The sequence below is a fragment of the Cyclopterus lumpus genome, chromosome 6 (genome assembly GCF_009769545.1).
Source record: "Cyclopterus lumpus isolate fCycLum1 chromosome 6, fCycLum1.pri, whole genome shotgun sequence".
Taxonomy (NCBI): Eukaryota; Metazoa; Chordata; class Actinopteri; order Perciformes; family Cyclopteridae; genus Cyclopterus; species Cyclopterus lumpus.
Genome location: NC_046971.1, coordinates 22669850 through 22683058, shown reverse-complemented (window position 1 = coordinate 22683058; position 13209 = coordinate 22669850). Strand labels below are relative to the sequence as shown.

The 13209-nt window shown below is 47.9% G+C and overlaps 1 protein-coding gene across 2 annotated transcripts; it reads right to left on the bottom strand.

Moving 5' to 3' along the window:
* Positions 1–341: 341 nt before the first annotated feature.
* snrkb (SNF related kinase b) lies at positions 342–12879 on the bottom strand. 2 transcript variants are annotated; one of them, XM_034535796.1, is made up of 5 exons: positions 11798–12879; positions 10430–10838; positions 9757–10151; positions 4531–4672; positions 342–2862 (listed from the first exon to the last, which is right to left on the bottom strand). In XM_034535796.1, exons 2-5 carry the CDS (start codon positions 10663–10665, stop codon positions 1782–1784), a joined length of 1854 nt encoding a protein of 617 aa, XP_034391687.1. In that variant the 5' UTR covers positions 10666–10838; positions 11798–12879; the 3' UTR covers positions 342–1781. The 2 variants fall into 2 exon arrangements, with proteins under 2 accessions (XP_034391687.1, XP_034391688.1); XM_034535797.1 differs by lacking the exon at positions 11798–12879 and adding an exon at positions 11575–11691 and having other exon boundaries at positions 389–2862.
* Positions 12880–13209: the final 330 nt, after the last annotated feature.

Sequence of the window (13209 nt, the reverse complement as noted above, 5' to 3'; positions counted from 1 at the left end):
GGATGTCTATCATAGGCCACATATTATAATTTCGTTGGTTTTCAAGAAGTTTAGAAAGAAGCTAAAGATGCCACTGAAATTAAGAATATGTTGTATGTGCTCTCAATATTCAACAATATTAGACAGCTTGTCATTAATAGAGTATCTTACCTCTGAGAAGATCTGTTGGTCTCTATGAAGTTCTTCTTAGATGATGTAATCCAGCCTGTGTCCAGAAGGGGATATTTAGTTCTGTCAGTGTGTGTGTGTGTGTGTGTGTGTGTGTATGTGTATGTGAGCAACAACACGGCACACTACCACTTCCCACGTTCCCTCTAAAATCAGCACACGGCACACACATAGCAGTTGATTTAATCCATTTTAATAAATAAATACAGAAAAATAACTTCACAGCTCCGTGGAGACGCGGTCCTCGTTAGAACGCAGGTCAGTAGACACGACCACACTGAGGGGAGACGGGCTGCAATCACGCAGGAACAAATAATGGGATTTAAAAAATAATAACAATTATGCGGCTGATGAAATATGAGCGTCCTATCCCGGATGGCACGCTTTAAAAAAAATAAAAATAAAAAATAGACAAATCCAACTAGTTGTACCCGTGAGGCTGCAGTGACCGACTGGAATTCATCTTATTGTACAGCTTTGGCCTTCTTTAACCTTACAAAACATTTTCACTTCTGGTCTCGGCTTCAAAAAAAAAGAGGGAATATAAATATACAGTATGATAAAATGGAGGAATACAGAGAGGCATTGTACGGTATAATAATACCATAGAGGGGCAGGGGGGGGGGGGAGACTCCTCAGCTACATAATAAGGTATTTGGTCTAAATAACCAACACATCTAATCCATCAGTCCAAGGGCAAAGCTGGCATAAAGCTACCTGCTGCTGTGTGCAATTCATCATTCAGTGGATTACCTCAAGGTACTTACAGTTACACAAGAACTACGTCCCCGTCAGATCCAAGACACATGGAGGTATATCGTGATAAATAACAGTAATAACATGCAGTCACATGTCATAAAAACAGAAGAAAAGAAAAAAAGGAACGTCATCCAAAACAAATCTGTCCCGATCAAATCCGCCGCCGCTCCGTGTGAATAAAAAGAACAAGTTCGAATACGATGGAAGACCTGCATCCCGATTAGTGATCCGATCCGTGGGTTTTATACAGTATGTCAGGACACGCCATCATATCAAGTCGACTTTTAGGATTACAGAGTACAGAGAGTCACGGCATCAGCTCAGTCTTGGGCATATATTACACAGTATCATACATCATATCATAACAGTCTGTCAGTCTCACAATGGATCTGATAGTGAGAGCTTTTTGAACCAATGACAAGCCGGCTGTGCAAAGGGACGAGGAAAACTAGCTGGTTCACACTTTATTCTAGTTCACATGTTGTAAAATATGAAATCATGGATCTACTGAGCCATTCAGACTTTTTATTTTACAGTCAGAACCACAATGACGCGGAGGCCATGCATGTACAGTGTGAAACCCATTTTCATCGTTGTATAGGCACCTTTTAAACAAAACAAAAAGAAAAGACTATAGCTTATTCAATAGAAACGGTTACGCCTCATCTCTCCCTGTCGCCCGCTATCGTTTCTGAGCAACAGATTGCTCCCCGTCTACTCGTTGTCATTCTCCTGTGCTGTACACCACCGCTAGCTTAACACGACGTCCATCACACAAGCACGACGCTGGAGGTGTTTGTAGGTATGAAGCTGTACACGCCCCGCTCTGGGGGGATGGGGGGGGGAGGTCCCACTCACAGCACGTGGCAGCAGTTGTACTGAGCCAGCGGCAGGATTTTGGGCTTGTTGTGCGTCGGTATGTTGAAGGCCAGGGCCTTCTCGCACAGGGGGAACTGGAAGAGTCTCTCGCGCAGCTTGATGCTGTGCCGCTTCCCCGGCACGCTGTGGGGCTGGGGTCGGTCCGCTGGGGGGTCCTCCCTCCCGCCCCCCTCCTCAGTCTTCTCGCCTCGCTCCGCGTTTTGCGACTCCTCCTCGTTCAGCGCGAGTCCGGTGGGGGACGCCGGCACGGCGGGCGCGGGGGACTCCGGGAGGAGAGGGGGAGGTTTGTCGGTGTTGTTGTTGGGTTCCATCTCCTCGTCCCGTCCTTCCACGGGGCCCGTGGCGTCCGGCGGCGTCCGGCAGCACGGTACCCCCAGAGCAGGCAGAGACGATGGTGGGACGTCAGGTGTCTGAGTGACAGGTATGTCTCCGTGACTCACCGGCTGGTCTGAGATCACACACCCACTGTCTTCTTTCTCCAAATCCACTTCTTCCTGTTCTTCCTGCTCTCCCTCTTCCTCCACAATCTCCACTAAGCCTCCTAATTCTTCTTCTTGTTCCTCCTTCCTGCACTTTTGATTGTCTGCACCATCAGACATCTCCTCAGCTATTCTTTCTGGCTGGGCCACGAACCACTCACCCTCCTTTGCCAAAACACAGTCCACCACCACCTCCTCCTCCTCCTCTTCTTCTTCTTCTTCTTCCTCTTCCTCTTCTTCCTCCTCCTCCTCCTCCTCCTCGCAGATCTGCTGTAGTGCGGGGAGGTTCTTGGCGATCGGAGGCTCCTCGGCCGGAGGTGGACGGAGGGTGAAGCTGATGCTGGGCTGCCAGGGGCCGGGGAAAGCCTGCTGAGGCGGGGGCCGCGCCGCGAGCAGGTCCCCACACTCCGGTGCTCCGCAGCGGGGAGAGCTGGGAGAGAGGGCCCCCGAGAGCCAGTGGGGCGGGGCCTCGGGGCTGAGCAGGGCGTCGTCGAGCCCCTGCAGCCAGTCGTGAGCCTCGATCTCCTGGAGCGAGGCTCGGTGGGACGGGTCTTTCTGGAGCATCCTGGAGATCAGGCTGACGGGGGAAACGACAGACAGGATTATTATGTTTGTCATGTTGCATGCAGAGAACAGAGCTGCAGTTTGCTTGCTGTATATTTTGCGTCACAGCAGCCGATACGACGACTGGATCATCACAGATCATGATCCGATTAATATCTGGAAAAGGTCATCTTATGACTAGAGCTGGTTCAGATATTCCAGGACGTGTTCGCGGCTGCAGATCCTCGAACAAAGCTCTTCGTTGAGCGTATTTATGCCGGTTGCCTTCTACAGAACAGGAAATCGGTGTATAAAGACGTTCATTCATTTCATTCTTTTTAATTAATTAATTTTTTAACGGTGCATTATGTAAAACACTCAACACTTTGTCATGTTTCGGTATTTTTAAAGTGCAGACTTCCCCCAATATGCTCAGTTTTTAAAAAGGAGGATTGGCTTTGTTAGGAACAACACGGTCGTGCATCACGCACGACTTTCTCACTTTCCTTTCTGGTCGTTTGGTCCCCCAGCCCATTTATTAAAAATGACTCACAAATACATAATTTAGATACATATTTAAAAAAGGCTCATTAAAACTGTTGATTTGACTAAACATTATTCAGGCCATTGCTGCTTTTGGTCTTCTTGTCATTTGATTAGTGTGAGATTATTTTGAAGAACTTTTTAATTTGACCTATTTCACCTGTCCAGTATGTAGGAAAACCAGTAGAGACGACTGTGGGACTTCAGTCCTCACTAAATGCACAGCAGTATATGTCAAAAATGATTAATTAATTAGATTAACTCAGCCCGGAACAGGAGCAGAACACGGGTGGAGGGATTAACCAATTAGAAATGATTAATTCAGAGCGAGCGCTTGCTTTAGGTCTGAGGGGCGTCGACTGAAACGGCCTCCAAACAATAACAAACACGTTATAATGAAACGGATAACGACAATATTGACAACATTTGTAAATTACGTTTGAATGCCTTCTGAGAGACTTTTCAAGATTTAGTTTTTAATTACAAAATGTACAAAAAAAAAAAAAATTTAAAAAGGAAAAAAGGGGTGAATGCAAATCTGAATTTGAACTTGAGAAAGCTGGACTTGATAAAAATCTTTGGAGTTTTTCATCCACTCTTCCAAGCAGATCGAGCTGTATGTGGTGTAGTCCTTCACACAGTGTGTGTGTGTGTGTGTGTGTGTGTGTGTGTGTGTGTGTGTGTGTGTGTGTTCTGGTTGGACGCTATAAGGAGTGAAAGTGAAGAGTGTCTGTGGTCCTCAGATGAGATTAAATCAGTCAGATGTTTTGTCATGAAAACAAAAAGGCAAATATACAGCTAGATGGATAACGCTCACTGTTTTTGGCCAAGAAAGTCATTTAAATAATGTTTTTTAGCAGGAACTGCATTTGCTGCGGGGTGGAGGAGCTTTTGGGATAACTAGGACACGATCATCATCCAGTGAAACGCACAGTAATGAGATGATTTCACGGTCAGCAGCTTCTTAACGCCGCGTCTATGCCACAGTGCAAACATGTCCCGGGGCCGAGTAAGCCTTTAAAAGGAATTAGTCAATTTCAAATATAGATTTCTTTCAACGGAACATGCAAAGATGACACAGTCATCCTCTGCCTTCAGAGAGGTAAACCGTGATCTCATTGGCCGCGTTCTAACCCGAGTGTGACTCGCCGGTACCCACTCTCTGCAGCCGCCGGAGACGTGTTCGGGGACGCGGTAGCGGCAGTCCAGGATCATGACCAGAGTCTCGCTGTCGTTGGTTTCCTGGAAGGGAGGGGCCCCACACACCAACATGTACAGGATCACCCCGAGAGACCAGATATCTGGAACACACATAGCATTACTGAACATTAACCACGAGGCCTCAAAAACACACATACGGGCTGCTATTATGTAACTGCAGACAATGTTTAACTTTGTCAAAGGGAGGGGCCCAAATGACCCTCGTGTCTCTCCTCCACATCATATGACACACACACAGATTTTTTTTAAAAGCCCACAATCCCTCTGCTATTTTAGAATTCAACGAGAATTCAAAAATAAATGCCAGTTTTTGGGATTTGACTCGAAAAAGAGAGAAAAAAACACCACTGCAGTTATTTTCTGAAGCAGAACAAGGGGGGAAAATCAGATTCTGCCCAACAAAATATACATAAAAAAATAACGGCATTATTTATCTACTCTCTTTCCTCCTCAGAGGTCGGGGGAGCAACAGAGCGGCCGGGCGGTACGTAACATCCAATTAGGTTATTCCTCAATGGAGCGGAGATGAGAGTGCGTGAGTAACGGCTGCATGACCGGTTCCATGTGTCTAGAGTGAGGCATGAGGCCTAAGCTGGAGACGGCTTGGCCCTGACTCACACACTCACACACACTTCCTGGTGCTGACCGACAGTGCTGACAGTGTGTTCTTTCCCCATCTCCTCCCTTTCCTTCCTTCCTTCCTCTCTCTCTCCCTCCCTCCCTCCCTCCTTCCCTCGTCTATCCTTATGCTAATGCAGTGAGAGCAGGTCCACGCAAACTCCACACACACACACGGGAGCCGAGGGCCATAACAAACAGAGGGCCTGTTGTGGCGTTGTGCTATTTTGAGAATGATCTTGCTTTCCCACTTTCTTTCTTTTTCTGTCTCTCCTTCGTTTCTCCCGAACACTGTAAATGTGAACAGTGCACACACTGTTCACATTGTGCGTCTGCCCTGATGTAACACTAGAAACTAGAGCCGGGTGGCAAAATAAATGCCAATCTCTGCGAATATCACATTTGTTTCTCGGGTCACTTAAAGGACAATTCCAGTTATTGTCTTTAAGAAAATATCTTTCACTTGGTGGTTCTTTTGCATTTTGTCCACCGTGTTGCGTCTGCACACCTGTATTTTCCATATGATGTTTTGAACTAACCGTAATGAACACTTTGTGTCATCATTCACTAGACATGCAGCTCTGTGTCAGTCCACCACTCTATTGGATCGACTGCATTCATGATCTCCAGAGGGTGAACCCAAGTGTTTTAGGTGATTCCTGACTTTGACCTCTTTTCCTGTTCAGGTCAAATGTCAAATGTTTTTTTTTTTTTCAATACTTGGAAACTTTACTGGGCCTCAGTAAAGTCTCAAAAGACTTTTTTTTCATGGTTATCTTTGTGGACAAATGTGCGACAAATAAAAAAAAAAATGAAGTTGATGATCACCTCTTTTTCTGAGAAGCCACATACATACACAGCATCAGATAAGATGAAAATGTGACAGCATTGCTGAACATAACACGTAGGGGTGCGATATGCGCACGCTGGTAGATACAGATAGAACGATGGAGATTGTCTGCAGCTGCATGACACTTCACAGTGAGATTAACAAGCGATAATCAGCAAAAACGTTGAATTGAAAAGGCCAGATGACGTTGAACGCCTGCCTTTGCGAGTGAACTTTTTCAATTCTCCTCTCCAAAGCAGAGCCAAATTAGATAGATGGAAAGAAAAGCCTCTTTCAGAACCCTCACTGAGATCCATATCTATCCGTAGATTCTCACACGTACCACTCCCTATGTGGGATCAACATCCAGCCATTGTCCCACATCGCACTCATGATGGTCCAAACAACGGCCCTCAGTCCGCAATGTGCAATGTACACACTCGCGTGCACGCCCATGTCGAGAGCAGTGTTATGCAACAAGGAGGGAGAAGCCACTAAGTGCTGGGAGTGTTCTTTCCTCCGCTGGCTGGGGAATATCACACGCTCCCACGTACTCGTGCAGCAACGCTGGAGAACATGGCCGACGAATGCCCGGCCTCGGTCGCTGCTGCTCGCAAAACAACTTTTCACACAAAACAACTTTTCACACAAAACAACTTCACACTCGACTATGCCAGAAAAAACAAACACACACACACACACACACACACGATTTTACCCGCGACTAAAAGAGCTCCAAACTGCTGTGGATTCATCACGATGTTTACATGCGAAAAACATTTGGTTACATTACTCTTGTAACTCGTCAATATGTAACTGAGCAGTACGGCGTCCTTACTTCCTGTGTACGTCTACATCAGGGGAACACATTGTACCGCTACATTAAAATGACAGAGAAAACACACAGAATATAGTGATTCAAATACGATGCGTTGCCATTTATTACACGGTGCAGCGTCGTAGCATTGGAAGCAGATGTTAACCATTATCGCTGTAAGAAAGGGTGACAAGTAAAGCAGTGTTGGCTCAGGGCACCTTGATGGCTAAGTCCCGCCCTGACAACACGAATAGAGGTCGTGGTTACTCAGGAACTGCGTTGGCGAAGGGGATTTCAACTGCGGTTAAAAGAATAAAAAAGTCGAGCATGGATTTAATTAGCCGAGGTATTTTGCTGGCGGTAACGTTTCAGTGTCATGGGTTTGTATTGCACCGCTTGCTTTGACACAACTTCCGTGGTTCATGAGTAGAGCATGGATTTAATAGGTTAGCTAAACCACAAGCAACAACCATCTTCTTTCCGCCCTCGGGCAGAGAAATGAGTTGTGTATGTATACTAGAGGACGCGGGGAGAGTCACTATGAATGAGATCGGAAAAGCACATCAGAGAACCCCCCCCCGTCCCCCACTTTCACCACATGTGAGTGTGTAGCTGACGCCCAGAGAAGGCTGACTTACAGAACTTCCCCCTTCTCAGAACATAGTCCACCCATTTCGGTCCCCCTCCCTTCTCTTCTTGTCATTGTTCTGTGACTTTCTCCGTCGCAACTCAACAACGAATGTTAAGATTGTTTTCAGGCGGTGCATACAAAACTATCATTATTTTTGTGACCCAGTTCTATTCAAATCTTTAGTGCGAACTAGAAACAAACTTGTCAAAATGTCATTAAAATTAAGACCATTTAGCCAAGAAACAGGTTAGCATTACTGAACATTAACCATGAGGCCTCAAAAACACACATACGGGCTGCTATTATGTAACTGCAGACAGTGTTTATCTTTGTCAAAGGGAAGGGCCCAATTGACCCTCATGTCTCTCCTCCACATCATATAACACACACACACACACACACACACACACACACACACACACACGCACACCTCTGTGTGTATAGAGAAGGCTTTATGAGTCACCTTACTAAGCTGAGATCACTAGGGGACATCTCTTCCTCTGTGCAGCACAGGATTATCACACAGCGGCCTACACATGTATTTATTGATGTGTGTGGGTGTGTGTGTGTGCTTGGATGATAGAAGTATACATTTCTAACAAAGCAATGATGTAACCGTGGCATCCGCAGCTAGAATTGTAGGTAGAATGCACTCAGGATTGGAGGTTTAAATATATACGGCCCCTTTGTGTGGACACTTTTAGAAACAGGATGTCACGTAATTTTTTTTTTTTTTAAAGTAGAAGCTAAATGTGAGAAAATGTTTCTTTGTGACTGCTCCCTTTTTTTAAAAAATTTTTTTTTACGTCTATCCCACAAAGAGGATTACAAGCAGACAAAACAACACAAGGGGAAAGCTCTTAAAATCACACTTTCACATCAGACACTGGAGATCCTTCAACAAGATCGGCTCCCGATTGCGGTTGGGATGCACTGGTATTGTATTCAGTATTCGGTACAGATGCCTTTGTGGTCACCAGAATAAACAGCCAAAACCCCAAACCCTGCCAAAAATCCACCCTGATCCAGTCTAGCGGATCAGGCCACTGACCTCCCTGAAGTCGACATGCTGTGTGTTTTTTCCTTCTGTTGCTATCACATCACATCCTGCAATCTATCGGCCTCCTGTGTCACACAGACCCACAGCAGGACGGACCAACCTTTCTGCTGTGGATGAACAGTGATGCACATTCTCTTTCTCTATCTCTCACACACACATACACAAATGCTTGCTACGCAGTGTGAGAGACCAGTGGTGAGCTGCAGTGTTTGGTTCCACTGCAGAACGTGCCCCGTTGGCTCAGGACTGGCTGGCTTGCTTAGACTGACCCAGATACACACACTAATCCGTTATGGACATTGCACACACACACACACACACACACACACACACACACACCGGACACACACACAAACGCATATGTACAAACACACAAACAAACACACACAGATCTGCACGTACACACGGTCAGGCACAAACAAATCTAAGCACATACATATGGAAGGGGTGTACAGCGCCGGGACACACTCACTAAAACACAAGCAAATACCCGGGGTCAAGGGGGACAAATTAATGTGGCCACACAAACCCTGTCACACATTTTTGGGGGTTTTGACTGTTTTTTGTGGTCAATATCAGAATCCAGTGTGAACTGTTCACAGTCCCGAACTGACCGGCATGCATGAAAGAACAATAACAAAAGATGTCACACGCAGAAGACACCATGTTGGCCACTGAACCGCTTTCAGGGCTTTATCTACGGGTTGATGGGGAGTGGAGGCCAGCGAATTTTGTGGATGACTGAGGATGGAAGACCGGACAAGCTAATACTGTCCTTTTTATTCTATTTAGCTCATTTAAGTTGGCTTCCGAAGAACACGAGAGCTGCTGCCAGGCAGGCAGGCAAGGAGAAAAGTGGAACACGGGACCTTTTCTATCTTACCCAGTAAAATAAGGGGATTCTTCTTTTGGGTGAGGTGGTGTTACGATGCTCAGCCAAAGAGTGATTTTATTTTTTACATCATAAAAATCACTCACCAGCAGTTCCACAATCGGAAGAAAATAAGCCACGTTAAAAGAAAAAAAAAAAAAAAAAAGAACCTAATTGGTACCACACAGCACATATATTCTGTTAATCATCTTGACACCGTTCAGATTTCTCTCGTGACCCCCAGGTCGGGAACCATTGATCGAGACCAAAAGTTCAGTTTCAACACTCCCACATGCAAAAAGACGAACTAAAAACTAAAATCTCAAAGAGTTTCTCACCCACAGCCGGAGCGTCATACTCTTCTCCCAGCAGAATCTCCGGGGCGGAGTACGCCAGCGACCCGCAGCTCGTGGCCAACATTGTCCCAGGTTGGAACAGGTTGCTGAACCCAAAGTCTGTCAGCTTCACCGCCCCCTGCTGTGGGAAGAACACCACGTTCTCAGGCTTCAGGTCCCGGTGCACCACGTGGAGCTGGTGGCAGTACGCCACGGCACGTACGATCTGGGCGAAGTGGCGCTTGGCGGTGCCCTCGGCCACGCCTCCCTCGTGGCGGAGGATGTAGTCGTAGAGGTCGCCCCCCTCCGCCAGCTCCATGATCAGGTAGAGGGTGGTGGGCGTGTCAATGACCTCGTAGAGCCGCACCACGTTGGGATGCTGCACCAGCCGCATGCACCTGGAAGTAATGAGTAATTATGGCGGGATGATCGTCAGCGAGGGAACTAAGAACTTGAGCTTCTACAAGAGGAGGCTTAGAGAAAGAAATTGACATATCCGGGTTTTTTTTCATACGTGGTTCCACGTTTGGCTCAGATGGACCACGCATGCTTAACTACCAGCATGGCCGTTGACCATGACCTAAAAATAGCTACAAAGCGCTCCCACTTAGTTGTGTTTTTCAACCCTATTCCTAAATCCTTTCTTCTCAAGCTTTCGTCTTTCAGCAGCATTTACCTCACTTCCTGTAAGAGGTGGCTCGCTGCCATCACGTCGAGTTTCGTCTTGTCAATCATCTTGACAGCGACCAGTTGCCGGGTGCTAACGTGACGGGCCAGCTTGACCACGGCGAAGTGGCCCCTGCCCAACGTCCGACCCAGGTGGTACAGCCCACTGAGGTCTGAGCGGCCGGGGAGGCTCCTGGGGTCGAGGTGTCCGTCCTGGCCGTTGGTGCTCTCCCCAGAGGTGTCCATGTTTGAAACAAAAAAAGGGGGCGAGGGGGGGGGCACTGAAAGAGCTTCAGGAGAGAAGGACAAAAAGGAAAGGGGCGAGACGGAAAATAGTTGTTTCAAGGTGTCGGAGGGGGCGGAGGGATGAGGGCCTCCTTCTTACAGGGCCGCGGAATTCTTCACTGGCGGGGAGTTGCCTGGCAGGACAAAGAAAAGAAAACATGGTGAGACGCAACGAGAGCATCGTTGATTTTGGCCCTCGGGGCCCCCCGGAAAGAGAAACGGGCTTCGACGAGGTCAGCGAACGCCACATCCCCTTTCAAGTGCCGGCCCCAGATTGACATTTCGCATCTTTGTTTTCAAAGTCGAGTAGTGAAAACTGGATCGCGATGTATACAAAAAGGTCTCCAAAGGCCCAGAAGGAGAACGGTAGAGGGTCAAAGACGATTCTTTATTTGTTATTATCTGCGATGCTGAAGGGCTGCGTTTGGCTCGATCTCACATAACAGCCATCCAGCACAAATGGCACGCCAAATCAATACTGTAACAGGAAACCATAATGTGTGTGTGTGTGCGTGTGTGTCATTAGCTTGTCTAAGAGGGTCAGAAGGTGGCATTAGACCTGATGATGTCATCATCAGACCCCCACTAGGGAAACAAGTTGTTTAGCTGCCGTCATCATCTTCATCACCACGGCCATCATCACTCCCATTACCACTGTCAACTTCATCGCTGGTACCTTCATATTATTCATCCTCATCACCCTCACACAAGTGATGGTGACACACACACTGACACACACACAGAGGGTTAATATGCCCTGGTACCCTTGGCTGTGCAGTTTTACCCCCCCCCCTTTCCCAAACAACAACACTGCGTTATGTCCATGCCCGCGGGCTGCTACACTTGCGGTAAGGCCAGCTGCTCTCTTACTTGGCCTCCGCCGCGGTCCCGAGTCCGCACATACGCATGTAGTCCCCCTCCGGGCGGCAGCCCAGCACCTCCAAAAACAAACGCTACCAACAACCGGCCCGGACGAGCGCCGCGAGCATTGCTACCGGGGAGGAGGCGGCTCCGACGCCCGCAGTAACCCCCCCCCCCCCCCCCCCCCCCCCCCCCGCCCTCCGCCCTCCGCTCCCCCGGTGGACCAACTTACCGTTGTTGCGCAAATACCCCGTAGCTGCGAACTGTTCCGCCGCGCGGGTCCTCCCGTCACTCCGCCGCCTCTCCACGCCGAGCTCGGACTGTCGGAAATGACGGCGCCGCCTCCTCGCTCGGTTTCATAACACTCCATGTTCGCGGCCCGTGTGTGCGCTCATACTTTTCTCATGAAGCGTCCGTCCGTCCGCGCCGCCTGGATTCTCTTCAGAGTCTCGAGCTGCGTGAGCGCGCGACCGCTCCGCTGTGAGAGAGAGAGAGAGAGAGAGCGATACAGCGGGACGGGAACATGCCGACGTGCGCACGCTTACGCACGCTTACGCACGCGCACACGCACACACGCGCGCGCGCGCTTGTGTCCAGCTTTCCTTCTGACGTCAATACATTCCGACTCGCTCCCGCGGCGCAGCAGCAGCAGGAGCGGGCAGCCGGCAGCGGGCGCGAGCCTCTTGTGCTCGTGCGCAGTGGAGAGAGCAAAATGTCAGAATGAATGCTCAGGAAGTCCAAGAAATGATATAACTGACTAATGAGTGTTTTTCTCTAAATAGAAGAGGGGCACAATGAGCTACGCCATAACATACTCGGTGACGTACATTCCTGACATGCTTCTATTATAATGATTTTATTCATAAGGCTTGGCTTCACACAGAAGACTCAGAGGGCCACAACAGAAATAAGGACATACACTAACAAAAGCTATTTCCACTCATACCCCATGTTGTCCTTCAGATATTGGGGTGTCTTACAGAAAATGCACATCGCATTATTTTACTATCTCCATAGGGAGCTACGGTGTGTCAAATAGGACCTCATCTGACCTGAATGTAGTGCGTATTGTTCAAACCCCCCCCCCCCCACCATATGACATTCTTGGACTGACTGAATTTCATATGCTGTCGTCATCTGTAGGTTTTAAAGTTGAAGCCTTGTTGTCATATTGAAAAGTCTGCACTGTTGAGCCAGAAGTCTACTGGATGATCTCATCCCAGCTGCTCTTTGTTTCCTCCAACCAGCAGAATGATGGGGCCATCTAGTGGTACTTTTCTTTCTTTCTCTTGTTGCAATCTCTACCTGCAACCCGGACACTGTTGTGTGTGTGTGTGTGTGTGTGTGTGTGTGTGTGTGTGTGTGTGTGTGTGTGTGTGTGTGTGTGTGTGTGTGTGTGTGTGTGTGTGTGTGTGTGTGTGTGTGTGTGTGTGTGTGTGTGTGTGTGTGTGTGTGTGTGTGTGTGTGTGTGTGTGTGTGTGTGTGTGTGTGTGTGTGTGTGTGTATATATATATATATATCTCGCCCCGTTAAGCACTTTTCAGACCAAAGGACAGATTATTCAACTATAGCATCAACTGTCAAATCTGCAGATCAGGAAAGTTCAGTGCACCTCAGGGGAAAAGCAACTTAGTTTTTTTCCAC

Coding starts and splice junctions, on each gene's coding strand:
- snrkb (XM_034535796.1), bottom strand. CDS start 10,665: ATGGACACCTCTGGGGAGAGCACCAACGGCCAGGACGGACACCTCGAC. Junction 10,152..10,429: donor CACCTCTTACAGGAAGTGAG/GTAAATGCTGCT, acceptor CATTACTTCCAG/GTGCATGCGGCTGGTGCAGC. Junction 2,863..4,530: donor GTCTCCGGCGGCTGCAGAGA/GTGGGTACCGGC, acceptor TTCCCCCGTCAG/CCTGATCTCCAGGATGCTCC.